A 21175-nucleotide genomic window follows, 5' to 3' on the forward strand; every position below is an offset into this window, starting at 1 on the left:
ACCTGAACTTTGCATTCTGTAGAATGTGAATGTGCCATGTGGACTGCAGATACATCAAGTAGACAGGATGTTGGACAGTTCTGACTTAATTTTAAAAACCTGTAAATTACTTATATACATACTTTCTGAGATGTATTTAGCTGAGGAAAATCAAGTCATCATTTGGTAAAAGAAAATATATCTATTAAAATTATTTTTTCCTTTAAGTGAAACTGATGTGTAGACAGATTCTTCAGTTCTGCTTAACATTTCACAGTAGCTGACCTTTTGAAGTAGAAACTTCTAGTTTAGTTCAGTATAGTTTTTAATTCCAATGGGGTACACATGGTGTTTCAGTATTGTTACGACTTTCCTTAAGGATTTAACAGAGTGTTAATAATTGTCTTCGACAAGTCTGAAATGTTTTCATTAGGAGGGTTTCATCAATGGCCTGCTGATGGTTCAGCTCTGTTTCCCATCTACCCTTTGTCAGCTTGTGGAAAGTGGAGTGGTGTTGGCTCAGAAAGCAAATTGTTAAAGCCATTCTAGGCTTTTATATGGACTTTTATCCAGAGTATCTCGTTTTGAGATGTGATCTTTAGTGAATTAGTGCCATGCTTATGAAATCAGCATTTGGAGAAGACGACATTTGCATTGTTATCTGGACCTTGTTAATCTTTTCTTGTTAGCCATGTGTTCATCTTTCAAACAGACCTCTCGGCATCTGTAAATGACCTCTTCGTTTGCCTGCTCCTGTGTTGTTTATACTATTTTCTGAATGTGTGTGTGTGTGTGTGTATCTATATTTATCTGTGGCTCAGTTTTGCTTTCAAAATGTCAGAAACTTGTTTTTGTTTATAATATTGATTTTGCTCTGTATAAGAGAAATCCCTGGACTCTATCTTTCTGAGGTTCAGGTTTCTGGCTTCAGCCCTTGAGTGGTAGGCTCTGGCTCCCAGCTGCAGGGTGGCGGCCTCCAGCTTCAGGTGCCAGTCCCCACTGCATTCCCCAGCCCCCAAGCATCTCCTCCCCCCCAAATCACCCCTGGCCTGCACTGCCTCCCTACTCACCTCCCCATCCAGGGCTTAATTTGTCCCTCGGCTTGCTGGGGCTGAGTAAGTCTGCTGTGAAAAGTGGTATTTGTATGTTTGTTGATATTGCTTTTCAGTGCCTCCCAACTGGCTAGCAGACTTACTAGCTTGCGAGTGTAAAAAATACAAGCAACCAAAAAAGCAAAAGAAACAACAACCAAAAAACACGAGTTTATTTGTTTCTTTTCTGTTTAGCTCCAGTAAAGAATAGAGACAACTGCATTATTTTTATTATTGAGTCTGCAAATAAAACCCTAGATAAATAAATTACAGTGATTTTGACATATATGTGTGCATATTTATTTGTTTGTCCTAGAGCTAATTTAAATATTTTAGGAAAAATTGTCAGAATGGCCACTGGCAAGAGTTGATGGCTGCATTCTGAGGCCACCAAAAATGTATTGAGAGAACCGTAAATACAGGTATGTCAGGGGCCTTAGAATGCTATGTCCCTTTCCAGCCACGGTACACAAAGGAACTTCTCTTGGGAGCAGTTGCCTAACAGTTCTTGATGCTGCTTCTACTTCAGTTTATTATATTTTCATTGATTTTGTTTGTCTGAGTCCTGTGCTTTGGATGACTTTGTTACTTTTTTCTGGTTAGGTAGTCTATAGCAGACCCCTACTATAACATCACCCTTGTTTTTTTACCTCTTTTGTCTTTACCCAGAGACTTTCAACAAGTTTGTCTCCTATATCCATCTCAGCCTCAATGCAAGAATATATATCTTTGATATACAAGGCAACACTGTGACACTGCACCCCATATTCTTCACAGCGATATTATAATAGGATTATGGCAAAATTATGATGCATTTTGTACAAGATAAGTCATGGAAGGTGTCATTGGAAAAGATATGATTTGCTGAATATATCCTATTTGTATGCATGAATCAATTTTGCATCTGAAGTTATAAATACTGAATATGTATCTGTACTTCAAATGTAGTTACACTTGGGTAACGCCCATTAGACAAGATGCTTTCAGCCTCAATAGTTGGTGGTAAAGGGCCTATTCAGGTTAATGGGCCATTGGAAAGAACAATAGGCCTCAGGAGAAGCTTAATTCTAAGGCGGCCTGTCTTGTCATGGACCTCCATGACTTCTGCACCACTTGGTGTGGCTGGCTCCAGGTTACTCCTGGGCCAGCTGTGCTGGCTACTGCTGGGGCAGTCTCGGGCCACCGTGCCCCCGTCTTCCCTGAGCAGCAGCAGGAGTAGTTAGTCTGTGAGGGGGCTCAGGACTAGGGCAGAGGGTTGAGGTGCAGGGTGGTGCTTACTTTTGGGGGGGGGACACTCCCCAGAAGCAGCCGGCATGTCCCTGAAGCTCCTAGGCAGAGGGTATGGGAGCTCTGCGCGCTGCCCCTGCCTGCAGGCACTGCTCCTGTAGCTTCCATTGACTACAATTTTCGGCCAGTGAGAACTGCAGACCTGCCCTGGCCTTCCCTCACCCTAAGAGCTGCGGGGATATGCCAGCCACTTCTGGGGAGCTGCACGGAGCTGGGTAGGGAGCCTGCCAGCCCCGCCAACCCTCCCCACCCCCAAGAACCAGTGGGGGTCTTGGGCCACGTGCCACTGCCTGCCCCTCCCAGCACCTGCACACACACACCCCCATCACTCCCCTAGCACTGTGGCTCCCCCCAACACCCATGGCACCCCAGCCCAAGTTTTAGTTAGGGGTATATAGTATAGGTCATGGACAGGTCAAAGTCCATGAATTTTTGTTTACTGCCAGTGACCTGACCATAGGGTGACCAGATAGAAAGTGTGAAAAATCAGGATGGGGGGTGCGGGGTAATAGGCAATTGTATAAGAAAAAGCACCAAATATTCGGACTATCCCTATAAAATTGAGACATCTGGTCACCCTACCTGTCCATGACTTTTACTAAAAATACCCATGACTAAAATGTTCCCTTACTTATCTCCCACCTGGTGGGCCTTCCTGAGAACGCTACAGACAGCCTGTGAATGATGGCTGTTGTAGCTCTACAAGGACATGTGACCAGGCCACGTGATGCTGGACTTTTATCTTGGGATGTCAGTATTTTTCCACAGACTGGTCTGGGAACTAAGCTTTGGATCAAAGGGTTCCCGCCATATGCAAAAGCTATATAAGGCAGTCGTGACATCTGTGGTTCTTCACTCCCTGCATAAGAAGACTCTAGGAAACACTTGAGGAACAAATACAGAACTGGAGGAAGTGCTGGACCCAGGCTAAAGGAATTTCTAACTTGTGTATGAAATACCTGGGGATTCCAAGCTGCAGAGCCAACTGTGGCTTGTGCCTTAGAATCTACAAGTCTGCCTGTACCATCAGTTAGGGTGAGAATCTGCTATTCATATCCAATCTATCTAGTATATTAAGATGAGGTTGAATTTTTGTTTATTTGCTAGGTAATCTGCTTTAATCTGTTTGCTATCACTTATGATCACTTAAAATCTACCTTTTGTAGTTAACTTGGTTTTGTTTTAAACTAAACCAGTAAGCTTTGACTGGAGTGCTTGGGGGAAATCTCTGCTTGGTTACCACAAGTGTGCATTGCTCTCTTCACATTGAGGGAGAGGCAGACCAGACATTATACCAGATTTGGCCACGGCAGGACGGTACTGCTCTGGGGTCCCAGGCTAGGAAGCTGGAGGTTAGAGAGCCTGTGTGTAATTGCAGCTGGGTGTATCCCTAACTGTATGAATGCTGGTGAAAGTGCAGGCTGGAGGGCTTTGCAGCTTGTAACAACAGTACAGTGTGAGAGGGAATTCAAGCTGATGGGCTCGGGGGCTCAGTGATACCCCAGTTCCAGGTGGCACTCCAGAGAGAACCCGTCACGGTGGCATAGTCATACAGGATCATATGCACAGCTGCTTGTTCTGAGTGAGATTTGCACTTCATACACTGGTGATTTTAAGTGAGATTTAAGCGTGGTGGGTGGAGATCAGTCAGAAGTTACCAGTTTATTTTCTGTTTTCTTATTTCGGGAAAGGGAAGTTGGGACAGAAAGGCAGGAAAATGAGTGAATGAAACTAGTAAGAAGATGGAGCAGTGTAGATTGCAGGCAGAAGAGATGGAAAAAGAATACATGAGACTTATATAATAATAACAGCTGGAAACTGAGACAGACGAGAAGCTGCACACTGAAGAGCCATAGAAGCAGAGGATGCTAAGCAAAAAGCTGCACATCAGAGAGTTTTGGAACTGAAACATAGAGGCTGACAAAGAAATGGAGATCTAGAAATTAGCCATGGAGGAAAAAGAAAAAGAGGGGAAACACAAACTGGAGTCGATAGAGAGCCAGAACACACACACCCCACCAACCAGGGCCGGCTTTAGGCCGATTCGCCCGATTCCCAGGAATCGGGCCCCGCACCTAAGAGGGCCCCGCAATTTACACTTTTTTTTTTTTTAAACTTACCCCATATCCCTGGCTGTGATCTGCTCAGGGGTCTTCCGTGGTCCCGCTCCCTTGAGCGAAGCGCAGGCAGGAGTGCGGCAAGCCCTGCGGCCCCAGCCGAAGCGCAGCAAGTCCCGCTCTCCTGGCTGGAGCTCTGGCCGGAGCGCGGCAAGCCCCGAGGCCCCGCTTTCCTGGCTGGAGCTTCAGCCAGAGCGCTGCAAGCCCCAAGGCCCCCCTCCCCTGGCTGGAGCCCCGGCCGGAGCGCGGCAAGCCCCACTCCCCTGGCTGGAGCCCCGGCCGGAGCGCGGCAAGCTCCGAGGCCCCGCTCTCCTGGCTGGAGCCCCGGCCGGAGCGCTGCAAGCCCCGCGGCCCCGCTCTCCTGGCTGGAGCCCCGGCCGGAGCGCGGCAAGCCCCGCTCTCGTGGCTGGAGCCCCAGCCGGAGAGCGGCAAGCCCCGTGTCCCCGCTCTCCCAGCTGGAGCTCTGGGCCTTTAAATAGCCTCCAGAGCCCCGCCACCCTCATATATTCCCCAGGGCTCCCGCGGCCATTTAAAAGGTCCAGGGCGGGCTAGAAGCTGGGGAGCCCCGGGCCCTTTAAATAGCCCCAAAGCCCTGGGATAGCAGGGAGCTAGGGGGCTATTTAAAGGGCTGGGGCTCCAGCTGCCTCTGCTGCACCCCCTGCCCGGCCCACACCAGCCCCGCTCCCCCTGCCTGCAGCCAGCTCTGCACCCCCTGCCCACAGCCAGTCCCTGTCAAACTCCCTGCCGTGTCTCCAGTCAACCCCTGCCACACACCCCTGTGACCCTGCCCAAAGCCAGCCAGCCCCACACACACTGCTGCCCGCACCAGCCCTGCACACCCTGCCCTGTCTCGAGCCAACCCCTGCTGCACCCCCCTGCCTGAAGCCAGCCAGTCTCACACGTCTCTGTCTCCAGCCCTGCCAACCCCTGCTGCATCCCCCCACGGCCCTGTCTGAAGCCAGCCCACCTCACACACACCCTGTCTCCAACCAGCCCCACACCCCTTGCCCTGCCTGCAGCCAGACTCTACCTCCAGTCAGCCCCATATCCACTTGTGCCCTGCAGTTCCCAGGGCAGTAACCCTGCGCACCTGCTTCAATGAGGGGGACAGGAAGCAGCTGGGACCCACACATGTGAAACGGCATTCATTAATAACCAATCAACAGCATATATGATGCAATGAACATAATATATAATTTTATTATTTATATAGTTATGGAAAGTAAATAATACATGAAAGAAATAAAAGGCTTTTTTTTTTCATTTTTTTTTTAAGTCATCCCTGCCAGGGCCCCGCCGAAAATGTTCAAATTGGGCCCTGCACTTCCTAAAGCTGACCCTGCCACCAACCCCCACACCAATGAGTCCCACCTCTCCAAAAATCCGCAAATGGGGGCATGGTTATGTCCTGCATACAATGAAATGGGATATTGCTGAATATTGTATCACCTTCAAGAGATTGCTCAGGACCAAAATATGCCCATTTTGGTTGCAAAGTTGTCTGCGAGAGCTCCGGATGTATTCAATAAGATGCCAGTTAAAGATGCTTCAGATTATGGTAAATTCATGGAAATATATTTAAAACTGTTTCAGATTATACCTGAAACATCTAGAATAAAATGTAGAAGCCTTAAGAGGGGAGCTGGGATGAGTAATGTGGCATATGTAAACCAGATGAAAGATTTGATGGAAAAGTGGGTAAAGGGAAAAGGTGTTACAAGCTTTGAAGGAATGGGTGATTTTGTTGCTCAGGAACATTTTCTGAGTATATGTAGAGATGATGCGAAACAGTGTTTATGAGATAAAAAGGTGAAAACTGTTGATGAACTGGCTACTCTAGCTGATCAATTTGAGCAAACTCAAGCATCTGTTGCAGGGATAGGCAACCTATGGCACACATGCCAAAGGCAGCACACGAGCTGATTTTCAGTGGCACTCTCACTGCCCGGGTCCTGGCCACTGGTCCAGGGGCTGTGCATTTTAATTTAATTTTAAATGAAACTTCTTAAACATTTTTAGAAACTTTATTTACTTTACATACGACAATAGTTTAGTTATATTTTACAGACTTATAGAAAGAGACCTTCTAAAAACGTTAAAATATTACTGGCACACAAAACCTTAAATTAGAGTGAATAAATTATGACTCGGCACACCACTTCTGAAAACTTGCCAATTCCTGATCTATTGAAAACAAACCACAGACAGAGGAGTTTAAACCTGGTGGGAAGCAGAGTTCCTATTTTACTCTTGGGAAGAAGGAGGGTGGAGGGGAGTCTGGGTGCTCACCTCCCCAAATCCATTCCTCTAGTCCTCATTCCAAATCTCCTGTAAAAACAGAGGAGCCCAGAAGGTGCGATCACTGTACTTCCACTGAGGCTACGTTCAGACTACCCGCCGTATCGGTGGGTTAAAATCGATTGCTCGGGGATCGATATATCACATCTCATCTAGACGCGATATATCGATCCCTGAGCGCGCTTATATCGATTCCAGAACTCCATCAACCCCATCGGAGTTCTGGAATCGACAGGGAGAGCCGCAAACATCGATCCCGTATGGTGTGGACGGGGGAGTAATCCGATCTTAGATATTCGACTTCAGCTACGTTATTCACGTAGCTGAAGTTGCGTATCTAAGATCGACTTCCCCCCCGTAGTGTGGACCAGCCCTGAGCACCTGAAGAATAAATGCCCTGTGCTGAGTGGGAACAAGCCGCAAACAACTCATGGAAATGCTGCTACCCTGAGCACAGAGGCACTTCAGACAATTGCCACTTACCATACAGGGTTTGTTAAAAGTAGCCTCTGTCCAGCCAGGCATCAAGCACATCAAGGCTGTCAGGATTAATGGCAGAGAACACCTGGGGTGGAAAGACACAGGGTTAGGAGGAATGTTGTGCAGGTAACTTACTTACTGTGAGGGCAGATGGCAGAGCTTTTATTAGTGAGAGGTTACAAAATCCTTGTGCCTTTGGCTAACGTGCATATAGAAACTGAGGATTTGGAAGCTGTGTTGACTGTGGCTGTGGTAAATGGTAACCCGACTGCTTTGTTGCTGGGGAATGATTTCTTCCATGTAGCTCAGGATGTCAAGGAGAAATTTTATGCTGGAACCCCAGAGGTAAAGACCAAAGTCTCAGGAACTGCTGGAGGAATGGGAGAGTGTCTCTCTTTAATTCCTCTGCAGTAGTGGAAAACTGTATGCTTCTAGGGGTGGGTGTGCAGGAGGCCAGCTCCTGCCACCTGGTAGCTAAAGGCAGGGTCTCTTCTGGGGGGAACCTGTCACAAGCACCTCTCCTTTTTTTCCCCTCCCTGCCTGTCCTTCCTCAGCAAGATGTTCCCTTCTGTAGCAATATTCCAGTTGTGTATTATCCCGCCAAGTCTCTGTGATGCCAGCTATGTCATAGTTGTGGTTATTTACTAATATTTATAGCTCTTCCTATTTATTCCTCATACTTCTTGCATTAGTATACAGATATCTAAGATACTTATTTGATTTCCACACTGTTCTCTCTTGTTTCTCCTTTGTCCTTGCTATAATTGCCGCATGCTTCCTTTAGATTCAGACCCTTCACTCACGTCTCCATGTTTTTGGCTTACCTGTGAGCTTTTGTCTCCTGACTCTGTTGAATGTAGTTTTAAAGCTTTCTTCATTAGCTTAGCCAGAGTGGAACAAGGAATTGGGAACAGAAGATTGTTGCAATACCAGTATCTCCTTTCTTTCACTGAGGGCTGGTCCACACTACGGGGGGAAATCGATCTTAGATACACAACTTCAGCTACATGAATAACGTAGCTGAAGTCGAATATCTAAGATCGGATTACTCACCCATCCTCACCGCGCGGGATCGATGTTCGCGGCTCTCCCTGTCGATTCCGCAACTCCGTTGGGGTTGATGGAGTTCCGGAATCGATATAAGCATGCTCGGGGATCGATATATCGCGTCTAGATGAGATGCGATATATCGATCCCCGAGCAATCGATTTTAACCCGCCGATACGGCGGGTAGTCTGGGCGTAGCCTGAGAGAAGAGACAACAGGAACTATGTTAAGAACTTCCGTCTTCTGCTAAAGAGGTTTCCAGGAATCCCAGCATAACTGGATGGCACTGTTGCCACAGTTCTCTCTTTACTACTGGGAGGGTGAACACTGGGTGAATAGAAGTTTTGTCATTTCATAAGAAGTTACTTTCAAGGACCATATTGCCTCCTTAAGAGGAGAGGAATGCTCAACTCTTTTGACATTGTCTGAAGGTGTAGGAATTTTCAATTCTGGTAATTTTGTGGAGGCATCCATGGGGACATTTAGGTCAGATTTGTATATTTTCAGTGAATATTGATGCTATGTTTTCCGAAAGAGCTTGTTTGGAGGCTTAGCTTACTAGCACAAGTGTGCAGTGCATTTATTTGCTCTATAGGGTAATTTGTCTGTCTGATCAGTAACAACACTTGAAGTCCAGACGCCAACTGAGATTGACTTTGTATTGATGCAGTACTTGGGGTTCGTGAAGTATTATCTGTGACAGTCAGGCTGCAGACACCTCAAAGGGAAATCAGAAATTTAACACATTAAAAACGAGCAGTTGGTTTAACTGATTGTGTACTGTGTTGTACTATAAAACTATGTTGAGTAAGGTCTTTTTCTGCAAGCTTCTGATGTTTTGAACTTGATTGCCATTATGAGATTTATACAGACTATAGTTATTAATTTATGTATTTGTGTATAGAAAGCTATGCTCATAATCTATGGGTTAGCTTCAGCTGTATCTCACAGTAGAGTGGTGAAGCAGTCAGATAGGGAGGAGCACCTTCCAAACCAGTTGTTTACACAACCCCAACCTAAAGTACCCATGTATTGTCCAGCTCAGGAAAAAAAAATGATGGACCATTAGAGTTAATGGGGAGACATTGAGACATCCTGGCTAGAATTTACTCCCTCTCTGAATAATCATGAGATGTTATGCTAGAAGAGAGAGAGAGCGTGAGTTTAAGGTGGGGTGGGGTGGGAATCAGTTTCAAGCTTCCTTTTAAAAAGGAAGTTGTCATCCAGAACAGAGGGACAGCCTCTATCAGGGAAGCTGTCCATGAACTTAGGATCCCCCATATAACTAGGAATATGCTGAGAAATGGTTGAAAGGCAATAAATAACTTGTATACATCTTCTAGTATCTACGCAGGGACAAGATATCTGATAGTAGAGGTGTCTATAATCTAGCCGACAGAAACATTACAAGATCCAGTTGAAGCTAGACAAATTCAGAATGTAGTATTTTCCAGTCTGAGTCCTTGTGGTTCTTCTGTGAACTCTTCCTGTTCTTCTTTGAGTCGTTGCAGACATGTATTCCATTCGTGTGTGAGCACCCCAGCACACCAAAGCCTGGGAACTTTGCCTACGAGTACCTGTAGAAGTGGCACTTAACATAAGATCAGCCATACTGGGTCAGATCAAAGGTCCATCTAGCCCAGTATCCTGTCTTCCAACAGTGGCCAATGCCATGGGCCCCAGAGGGAATGAACAGAACAAGTAATCATTGAGTGAGCCATCCCTGTTGCCCATCCCCAGCTTCTGACAAACGGAGGCTAGGGACACCATCCCTGCCCATCCTGGGTACTAGCCATTGATGTACCTATCTTCCATTAATTTATCTAGTTCTTTTTTGAACTCTGTTATAGATTTGGCCTTCACAACATCCTCTGGCAAAGACTTCCACAGGTTGACTGGGTGTTGTGTGAAGAAATGCCTCCTTTTGTTTGTTTTAAACCTACTGCCTACTAATTTTCATTTGATTACCCCTAGTTCTTGAGTAGTTTTGTATCATCTGCAAATTTTGCCATCTTAGAGTTTATCCATTTTTAGATCGTTTATGAATATGTTGAATTATAGTGGTCCCAGTACAGACCCCGGGGGATGCCACTATTTACATCTCTCCATTCTGAAAACTGACCATTTATTCCTATTCTTTGTTTCCTATCTTTTAACCAGTTTCTGATCCATGAGAGGATCTTCCCTTTTATCCCATGACAGCTTACTTTACTTAAGAGCCTTTGGTGATGGACCTTGTCAAAGGCTTTCTGAAAATCTAAGTACGCTATATCGACTGCATCCCTCTTGTCCACATTCTAGTTGATCCCCTCAAAAAATTCAGGTAGATTGGTGAGGCATGATTTCCCTTTACAAAAACCATGTTGACTGTTCCACAACAAATTATCTTCCTTATACCTCTTTCATGTTTTCATCTGTCTCTCAGTGCTACTTCCCTCTGTATTGTTTCCATTTTGACTTCCAGAATTTTAATCTTTGATTTTCAATTTCTGCTTTAACCCTTCCCACTTTGTACAGATGTAGCTCTCTTGGTTAGTGCATTATGGACATTACATAGTGGTCACCATGTTGAGATGAATGTGGTGTTTAAGGGGCAATGCTGATATTGTTTTGCTTGACACCGTGTTTTCTAAAGGCTGGGTTAATGGGCATCAGCAGATCAGATTATGTTGAAATTTTTCTCTGCAATGTGGAAAACTTCTAAACACAACATCGTTTTAAAACTGTGGGCACAGCAATTGTAATGAGTCTAAAATCTCACAGTTCATACTGTTTGCACACCTATGATTTTTCTCATGATCTTGTTCATCGCTGAACACTATACAGGCAATTCATACTGCTGTAAATTAGGAAGTCCCTCTTATGTTACCCTGAAAGCCTATGCTACTTGATCTGCTCTAATAACCTTCTTTTCTTTTTCCTCTTAGGAAATTTGCTACAGGATCCTATTGCTCCCACCAACTCCACATGTCAGCATTATGTCTGCAAAACTTGTAAAGGCAAAAAGATGATGATGAAACCATCATGTAGTTGGTGCAAAGACTATGAACAGTTTGAGGAAAATAAACAGTTGAGCATTCTAGTGAACTGCTACAAAAAACTGTGTGAATACATAACACAGACTCCATTGGCACAAGACATAATACAAGCAGTTGACTGTTCTGCAGATCTTTTGGCTTTTCTCAAAGATGGATCGCCACTCCATGAAGATACAGAAAACATTTCTGATGCAGCCATGCCTTTGTGTTTGACACATTCTCCATTACCTTCAACCTCAGAACATATTAATGATCCTCAAGCTAGTTTTTCTTCCATACCTGAAAATACACATATTGATATTAGAGGTACTGTTATCAATGGGTTGCCCAATTGTAATGGGCTTTCAGTGGATAAACTTGGAGTAAATATTCCTTCCCCTGAACATGCAAATACAATTGATGTGTGTAGTACTGGAGAGTACATAAAAACTGAGGATATCTCTAGCAGTCTTCAGCCTGTGTGTGACACAGTTTCTACTAGTGACTTGTGTACATCAGGCCTTGACATCTGCAGTTTCAACGAAGATATAAAACCTGGCTCGCTATTGCTTAGTGTTGAGGAAGTTCTTCGAAGCTTAGAAACTGTTTCAAGCACTGAAGTCTGTGGTTCTGATTTGCAGCCCAGCTTGGAAGCCACCATATCCAATGGTCCTTTCCTGCAGCTTTCTCCCCCACCTCTTAGCCATAATGTTTTCATGTCCACAGGTGCTTCTCCTCATGGGATTTCATGTACAGCAGCAACACCTAAAGTAGTTAAGTTAAACCGAAAGCGATCTCGATCAGAAAGTGACAGCGAAAAGGTTCAGCCACTACCCATTTCCAGCATCATCTGTGGCCCAACATTGGGAGCATCAGCTCCAGTAACAGTGAAACAGGAAAATAAAATGTCTTTGCAGCCCGTAGCAACTGTACCTAATGGAGGCACTACTCCCAAAATAAGTAAAACTGTACTCCTGCCTAATAAAAGCACGAAAAAGAATATAGAACATGCCCCCAAGAAATCTCACCCGAAAGCCAAACCAGGAATACTGAAAACAAAAGACAAAGCAAAGGAAAAGGTTGCTAGCAGTAATGTTATGCCAGGAAGTCCGACAAAAACTGCATACAAAAAGCCACAAGAAAAGAAAGGGTGTAAATGTGGTCGCGCCACCCAAAATCCAAGTGTTCTTACATGCCGTGGCCAACGCTGCCCTTGCTACTCTAACCGTAAAGCCTGCTTAGACTGTATATGCCGTGGCTGCCAAAACTCATATATGGCTAATGGGGAGAAGAAGCTGGAAGCATTTGCAGTGCCAGAAAAGGCCTTGGAACAGACTAGGCTTACTTTGGGCATTAATGTGACAAGCATTGTGCGCAGTGCCAGCACAAGCACCAGTGTAATTAATGTGACAGGGTCACCAGTAACTACATTTTTAGCTGCCAGTACACACGATGATAAAAGTTTGGATGAAGCTATAGACATGAGATATGACTGTTAAATGATTTTTTGTCTTTTCCCTGCCCTTACTAAGGGAACTGCTACAGTTTTAAGGCAGCTATGGTTCTGTTTAACTTGCCGAAGCTCCTGCCTATAGATCACTTGTATCAAGTGTTTTCATTGCTATGTTATGTGTGTTAGTGTCTGGGAAATAGTTTGCAGATAATGGAGGAGTTACCCTAAAACTATGTCTTTAGATCTCACAGCACCTCATAGTTTGAGATCAGATGCTGATGTAAATGGTTTTAATACAAGATGACCTTTGGAAAGGAACATATTAACCTCATTGTGCCAGTTAATGCTTTGTGCTCAGTTAAAGCTTCCGATTAAATGTAAGGAAGTGATATCTAGTCAGTCCATCAAAGTTGTGCTAGTTTGTGGTGTGTGAAAGTAACTACCAAATACACTGCCATAGGGAGTCAGTGTTGCTAGCAAATCACATCCCATTCCTGTTGAAAGTACAGTATTAACTGAGGACCGCAGTCTTTGACACATCTTTTTTGATCATGACCATTGGTTATCTAGAGCATGGAACAGTACAAATTAGTAAATTCATGGAAAGAGAAGTTGTCCCTCATTGGAATTGGCTAAGAAGTAACTGGGCAATCAACTGGAGTCAGTTGTAAAGTGGCTGTCCCTCCAGATCGTGCTCAAGTCTCTGTGTAATCGCATCCTTCACTTTTTCTAAAAAGCCTGCAGGTGGCTGTGTGACTGGTACATTTTATGCCCTGTGACACTAACTCCATTCATCTTTGGCATGTTGCTGTTCACTTCATCATGAGAGGGAAAACAACTAATAAACAAAGAAAGGCCAAATACCACATATGTAAACTCATTGATTTCAGTGGAAGTTGCTGCATGTGGTGTCTGAGAAGAATTTCACTGTAGGTTACAAATATAAAAAATAAATCTGGGCTGGGTTAAAATCTTTGTCCATTGGTGCCCCCCAATACATCCTGGTTTATACAGCGTTTACCCACCATTGGTTTCTCTTTTCTTCACTTAAAGATATAAATGAGGTTAACACTGTATTGTCATGTACTTGGGATCTATGTACTCTAGGAAGATAGCCCATTGTTACTTGCTTCCCCTCAGTCAGGAAAGAGAACTGATGGATAAACAGGATCAAGTTATTTTCAGTACTCATTAGGTAAAGTATGCTAGACAGCTTATTCCACCAAGTGTTCAGCTCGCTCATCTACAATCAGTATGCCCAACTGGTTGATTTCCAGTTAATCCCTGAAAATAAGGAAATAGTTCAATGAAGGCTTTTTCCATTTTGCACAACATTACAGCAGTTTTAAGATTTTTTTTAATGCCATTCTAAAGAAGTCAGACTTCCTCATGATGCAGCGATATCTCATCTTTAAATGGCACAGGACAAATAAAAGATGGTCTGACTAGTATACAAAGCATTATCCTTCTAATTTAAAGGAGAGTTACTATTATAACAGCATGTCTAAAGAGAAACAGTGCTCAAATTTTTCAAATTCCATTTTATGGCAGCCATATTTTTATTAAATGAAATCTCCAGTGAATTATGACATAATGTTGGATATATTTTGATTGTGCACAAAGCATGTACAATGATGGTTACCTGTCTAAGAAATGAGCAAAAACTTTTTGGACACAAATCAGATGACACCACCTTTTTGTTTTTGTAGTGTACTATGGTGTCATTTTCTGTGAACGTGGTCAGATAATTTTTTTTGTTTTGTTTTGTATTTCCCCCCGTCTTTTTTGTGGGGTCGGGTAGGGTGGGGTGTTAAAGCCATAGGAAGAAAAATGTGATGTATGTGTCCAGTCTGTACTATTTTGTTTTTGTTTTGCAAGAAGAGTTGAAAAATATTTTTGATAACGAGAGTAAATGGTGGAAAATGCTTCTTAGTATTCTTGTCTTTATTTGCCAATCCAAGTACCTGAATTCCCTGTTTTTTAACCTTCATGAGGCTTAATGATGTCCTATTAAAACATATTTAGTTAAATTTGTATGTGATTTTGTCTTGACCAAGAGACTCCTACCATTTTCTACTTTGGTGGTTTGACTTTGACCTACTCATGTAAATCTGTGTTTATTATTCCACTACATGTACGTAAAGAAATCAAGTGACAAACAGATTTTAGTGGAGTTTGAGCAACATGGGTAGTAGCTTCTGAGCACTTCCGCAAAGCTGTTAAGTTTTGCTGAGATTGTTGTTAGTACATTTATTTGTACTCTAAACTATATACTTCAGTACACATTCCTCAGTGTAGGAGTAGTTTGGAATTATTTATTTTTTACTGTTTCATTAAGTGAGGTTCCAGTTGTTGGAGATTTAGGTGAAGTGTTTTTTGGAACCATTGATAGGAGACCCCTGATCATTAATGTAATATTGCTAAATGGTAAATTCAGGTTGTTTTAAAAACAAGTTTCCTTTTATGCTACCACGTTCTTGAAATGTGTATTAAAATGTAAATTGTTTAATAAATGTTAGTTTTCTAATTCTATTTTGTAACTGCTGAGGGCATCCGTGTGGCATGTCTGAATGCTTTTTAGTTTTCAGAAGAAAATTATTTGTTTCTTCATAATTTAAAATTAGCTTTTGTTTCTTTTCATTTTCTGCCTCCCCTGTATGCTGAGGAGTAAATTAAGTAATGGAAAAGGATTATGAGTTTGGAGGAGAGAACTGCAGTGAAATAATTGCATTCGTCCTGTCTTTCTATGACCATTTAAAGCAACCTAAATAGTAGCTTAAATGGTCTTTACCTTCATGCTCTACACTAGTGAGTACCACAGTTGCTATTACAAGTGGCACTGCCCCCATGGAGTGGTTCAATAGTAGGAAACCTTGAAGTCTTTGCTAGTGTAAATAAGACCACTTGGGACTACCCTGCATTTGGTATGTGCGTGCTCTTTCTCTTTCTCCTCAGAGTTTTTGAAGTAATGCATTACTCTTGCAAACTTTCTTCAAATTCTCTAATTTTAGAACTGCATCAGCAACAAAATGTAGCTGGTGAAGGACCACTATCCTCAAAGATATTTCTGATGTAAGCTGCTGCTTAGCTGGGAGTATGCTGCACAAATTGGAAGATCAAAAACTGGCTTTCAGAAATTGGATCAGTAACTTATCTATCCTTTTCCAGGATGTGTAATATTTCTCTTGGAAAGCTGCAGTTCATCTGGTACAAAATTAATGTGGTGTTCACATCCATACTATCTGAATACAAGAGTGAGAATCCTTTGTCAAGGAATACGCACATTAAAATGTTTTCCATGCACCAAACTACGATTATATATATATAAAAACAAATATGTCCAAGTTGCAAGCACATCTAGTTTAGTTAGACTTCCAGTTTATTGTTTTTACAATAACAAAAGTATGCTTCATATATGCTTCAAAAGTATGTTTAAAGAAACATAAAGTAAAATGGTTCCTGCCCCAATGGTCTTACATTTATCTAATTGTAGACAGGCACCAAGCGGGAGAGAAACAAACAGGGTAGATACAGTTTGGACATTTGCACATCATGAAATTATGTTGTGTATAAACAACTTCGGAGTGTTTTTTCACCTTGTAGCTGATGTGGCAAAAGTGAGTTTTAAGAGGGATTAAAATGAGGTAAGGATGGTGGCTTGATAAATGGATATTGGGAATATGTTCCACACTGGAGGGACAGTGTGGGGAAAAGAATGTGTGGGATTAGGAGAAAGAAATGAAGGGAGATGTTGAACAGAGCTTGAATTGCAGGAGGAGGAGGGGGCTGGGTCTCATTATTTTTAGGGTCTATCCAGCTTTTGATTTATTCAAAGGCTTGGGACAGGAGGGGTGATTTGATCCCCTTCTTCCTTTGTGGCCAGCAGTAGGGTCAAGAGCTACCGGGAGAACAACAGCAGAAGGTGCTGCCACCCCATGGTAAGGGGGAGCTGGAGTACAGCAAGGGGAGAATCCACAATCACAACTGGTCCTCCTGTCCAGACTTGGTACTTCACTGATGTATCCCAAGCTCTGACACCCCACTCTGGAGAAGCCCCTTTACCCCGGCAAGAAGTGATAGGTGCTGTCTGGTGACTTGGCCAGCTGCTTGACAGAGATCAGTTCCCACTACTCCTCCAGCAACGGAGCTGACAGGAAGAGAAGGGAAAGGAGGTTAGAAATTGGGTGAGCTGGGGCCAGAGGGGAGGTTGTAGACCTGTTGAATTGGGAGGAGAAGGGACCTGGCGTCTACAGGGGGGAAACTGGATAGAGAACTAGTAGTCGTGGGTAGGAGGAGTGCTGTGGTGGGTGCAGAAGTGGGAGTTACGTGTGGGGAACAGGCAGAGCAGAAGGTGGGTAATGGGTAGGGGAGGTGGGGGTGTTAGAGGTAGGGGAGGCAGGGGCAGAAGGTGGGGGGTTGCGCAGTAAGGACAGGCAGGGAGAGGAGGAGGGTCAGAAAGGGGCAGTTAACAGGTAAAGGAAAAGGGAGCAGTTTAGGAGTAGGGAAGGCATTGGGGCAGAAAGTTAGGGGCAGAGAAGGCAGTCTCGCTGCAGCTGAATTCGGCTTTGCAGCACCGAGGTGCTAATACAGGAGTCTCCAGGGGATACTCTGGCACCTCAGTCCTGCTGCCTCCAGGGCCATCCACATTCATTAAGGACTCCATTCATTATGGTCAGCCCCCACTTTTCCCCCCAGAATTTTATCATTGGTGTTGAGGCTGATAACATTTTGACATTTGTGGATCAGTCAAAGGTGGGAGAATGCCCTGGCAGACTGAGTCACAGATACAGATCAAGTTGCAAATGAGCAGGGTCCCTGAACATGTGAATGAGATGTTTTGACCTTGATGATCAGGGTAATGGGAATTGTTGCAGGCTTAAAAGATGTGGATCAATGTGATCTGAATGACATTGAGGAAAAGGATTTTTGGACAACACAAGGGGAACATGTGATCAATAATCCCCATGCTATGACACCTCAGTAGAATGAATTACTTTTGAAAATCAAACCAATGCAAAGTAAAACAGCAAAGGTAAAACCATGCTAGCACAAGCGATCTCCATGCTACCTCTTTGATGAGTTTCAGAACCTTTGCTATTAAGTCTCTAATTCCTGCAAACATCACCTAATTATATATAAAAAACAGGTTAAAATACATAGATTAAATTGCAAGCATTGTTTAAATGTATAGTTCTTACAGTAGTTTGTGTTCTTTATTGAAGCTCACTTTTGATTGCACGGATTTAAGATACTGTGATTTTAAAAACAGCATATTTTTCAAGTTGCCTGTACAAGTGGTATCCTCGGTACCGAGCAAGCATTGAAGCCTGACATCTACAATGCTTGCAGTGTGCCCACTATCACTGGTACCATTGATTCCAGCTATGGCGATCTCAGCTATGACGTTGGTACCAGTGTCCTTTCGGCACTATAGGAGTTCCAGTACTTGAGGGACATCTCATTGTTGGAAGAGCCAGAGTCGCTGTTACCAGATACAAAGCATCTTTTGGTACTGAGACCTCATTCTCTGAGTAGCCATTCCATGTCACAGGACTCTCCTCCATCATTGGCTGCCCCCATGTGGAGTAGGAGGACTGTTAATCAGTCTTCTCGATTTCTGAGGTGTTCTCCTACATACCCCTTTAGGAATCCGCCTTTGTGCTGGGAGGACCCTGCCAGGTGATCAAGGATGGTGGAGCCAACCTTGTATGCCAGCCCTCCTTCCTTATGGACTCCACAGTGGCCATATTGGGACCTGTGGGCTGCCTTTTGACAGCAATTTAACAGACCACCAGTACCATCCCTCAAAGACCAGAATTTCACATTTTCTCTCTACCCATCCATGACAGGAGGAGCCATTTCAAGAGCAGGAGGCTAGGACATATGAGGAAGTAATCTCTGAGACTCCCATTTCATCATCACCAGATGAAGCAGTTATTTCTCCACCACCTTCCATGGCCAACGACTTCAGGCAGTTTCAGGACCTCACTAGAAGGCTACCTGACATCCTGCAGATCCCTCTGGAGGAGGTCAGAGATCTGCAGCACAAGTTGCTAGATATTTTGCAGTCGGCAACACCCTTCTGACTGGTGCTACCTATTAATGAGTCTCTCCTGGATCCAGCTAAAATGTTATGGTAGATGCCAGCTACTGTTCCACCAATATGCAAAAGGACAAATAAGTGTTACGTGCTCCTTAAGGAGTCTGACTTTTTATTTTCCTATCCCCCACCTAACTTCATAGTCATGAATGAACAGAGTAGGCAAGACATTTTGAGAACTACCCCCTACGACAAGGACCAAAAGCAACTGAATGTCTTTGGACGAAAATATTACTAGTTCAGAACTGTGCAATTCCAGATCACAATCAGGCTGTCATAGCCAAATATACACTACTGAGGTCAGGTCTACACTACCACTTACTTCCCCATATCTTAAGTCTGTGAATAAGCCACTCCCACCCCCACCCCCGAGCGACATATGTTTCACTGACCTAAGCACTAGTATTTACAGTGCTATGCCTGCTGACATAACTACCACCTCTCATGGAGCTGGATTTATTATGCCAACGAGAGAGCTTTCTCCCCTCAGCATAGAACATCTTCACCAGACGCACTACAGTGGCGTGGCTGCACTGATGATGTGCTTCGAGTGTAGACTAGCCCTAATTACAAGCAGCTCATGGCTTTTATGGAACAGCACCCACACAACTGCAGGAAGCAATTCCAGCCCATGTTTGTGGAGGGTCAGCTATTGGCCAGAACATCTCTCCAGGCATCCCCAGCTGCTGTGGACACTACTTCCAGATCCATATCCATGGCGGTAGCTGTGCTCTGGGCATCTTGACTTCAACTTTCAGAGTTTCTGAGGGATTCAGAACACTGTAGAGGACCTCCCCTTTAGTCTAGGCTTTTCTCAGAGATGATGAATGACTCCCTTCACGCCCTGAATTACTCCAGGGCTACCTTGTGTTCCTTGGGTATTTATGCATCTATGAACAAGAAATGTTTCAGCAGGTTACAAACTGCCCAGAGATCACACCATGCTCGGTTCTTGGAGTACCACAGACCTGCAGAAACCTCTAGAAATAGGGACAAGTTTCAGAGGAAGAAGGGCAATCAACCGCCCTCCATGACCACCCAGGATTAATCTAAACAGCAGTTTTGATAGGTTGGTTGAGGCTTTGAATCCTCCCACTCATCTGACTTTACAGTTGAATCCGTTAGCCCATGTCCCTCCCTTTGGGGACCGCCTTGTCCATTTCCACCAGGCTTGATAGCAGGTCACTATGGACCAATGGGTCTTAGAGGTCATAACATCAGTCTATACCATCCAGTTTATGTCACTCCCTCCCTTCCACCCTTGTCTCTCTTCAAGGACTCCTCTCACAAGCTTCTACTAAGACAAGAGGTGGACTCTCTCCTCCTTGTAAAAGCAATAGAACTGGTTTCTTCCTCTTGCAGGGATGGGGTTCAACTCAAAATACTTCCTAGTGCCAAAGGAGGATGGAAGTTGGAAGCTGATTTTTAGATCTAAGACAGCTGAACAAGTTTGTGAAGACTCAAAAGTTCAGGATGGTGACTCTAGCAACTATAATTCCTTCACTAGAGGAAAGGGATTGGTTTTCATCCCTCAATCTACATGACTATTATTTCTATAACACTATACATGCATCACACAGGAAATACCTAGTTCGCCATAGGCCAAGATCATTTCCAGTACCGAGTGCTTTCCTTTGGCCTATATTGGCCCAAAGGGTGCTTTCAAAGGTTCTAGCAGTAGTGGCAGCTTACCTTCTGGAGGAATCAGAGTAGGAACCATGTTAGTCTGTATCTGCAAAAAGAACATTAGTTCTTGTGGCACCTTAGAGACTAACAAATTTATCTGAGCATAAGCTTTTGTGGGCTGCAGCCCACTTCTTCAGATGCATAGAATGGAACGTATAGTAAGGAGATATGTATACATACAGAACATGAAAAGGTGGAAGTAGCCATACCAACTCTGAGGCTAATTAATTAAGATGAGCCATAACATCAGCCATGCTGAACACAACGCCATCAACAGTCTTAGGAACAACTCTGACATCATAATAAAAAATGCTAATAAAGAAGATGCTGTTGTCGTCATGAATAAGTTGGAATATGAACAAGAGGCTGCTAGGCAGCTCTCTAACTCCACCTTCTGTAGGCCATTATTCTCTGATCCCACTGCTCAATAAACTCCCTGAAAAAGCACAGGAATAGATCTGTGCAGACATATGCCTAGAACCCTGACCAGGGGTATTCTATTTGCTACCCAAGATCCATAAATCTGGAAATCGTGTATGCCCCATCATCTCAGGCATTGGCACTCTAACAGCAGGATTGTCTGGCTATGTGGACTCTCTCCTCAGGCCCTACACTACCAC

At 44.0% G+C, this 21175-nt stretch overlaps 1 protein-coding gene across 6 annotated transcripts in view; it reads left to right on the forward strand.

Annotated features, from left to right (window-relative positions):
• MSL2 (MSL complex subunit 2) overlaps positions 1 to 14958 on the forward strand; it is a 37763-nt gene extending 22805 nt beyond the window's left edge. For all 6 annotated transcript variants that reach the window (XM_030574940.1, XM_030574941.1, XM_030574942.1 and 3 more), the window contains one exon: positions 11227 to 14958. In XM_030574940.1, coding sequence (XP_030430800.1) covers positions 11227 to 12815 — 1589 coding nt within the window. In that variant the 3' untranslated portion in view covers positions 12816 to 14958. The remainder of the gene's footprint in view (positions 1 to 11226) is intronic.
• Positions 14959 to 21175: the final 6217 nt, after the last annotated feature.

This window comes from Gopherus evgoodei, chromosome 9 (genome assembly GCF_007399415.2).
Source record: "Gopherus evgoodei ecotype Sinaloan lineage chromosome 9, rGopEvg1_v1.p, whole genome shotgun sequence".
In the NCBI taxonomy this organism is placed as follows: Eukaryota; Metazoa; Chordata; order Testudines; family Testudinidae; genus Gopherus; species Gopherus evgoodei.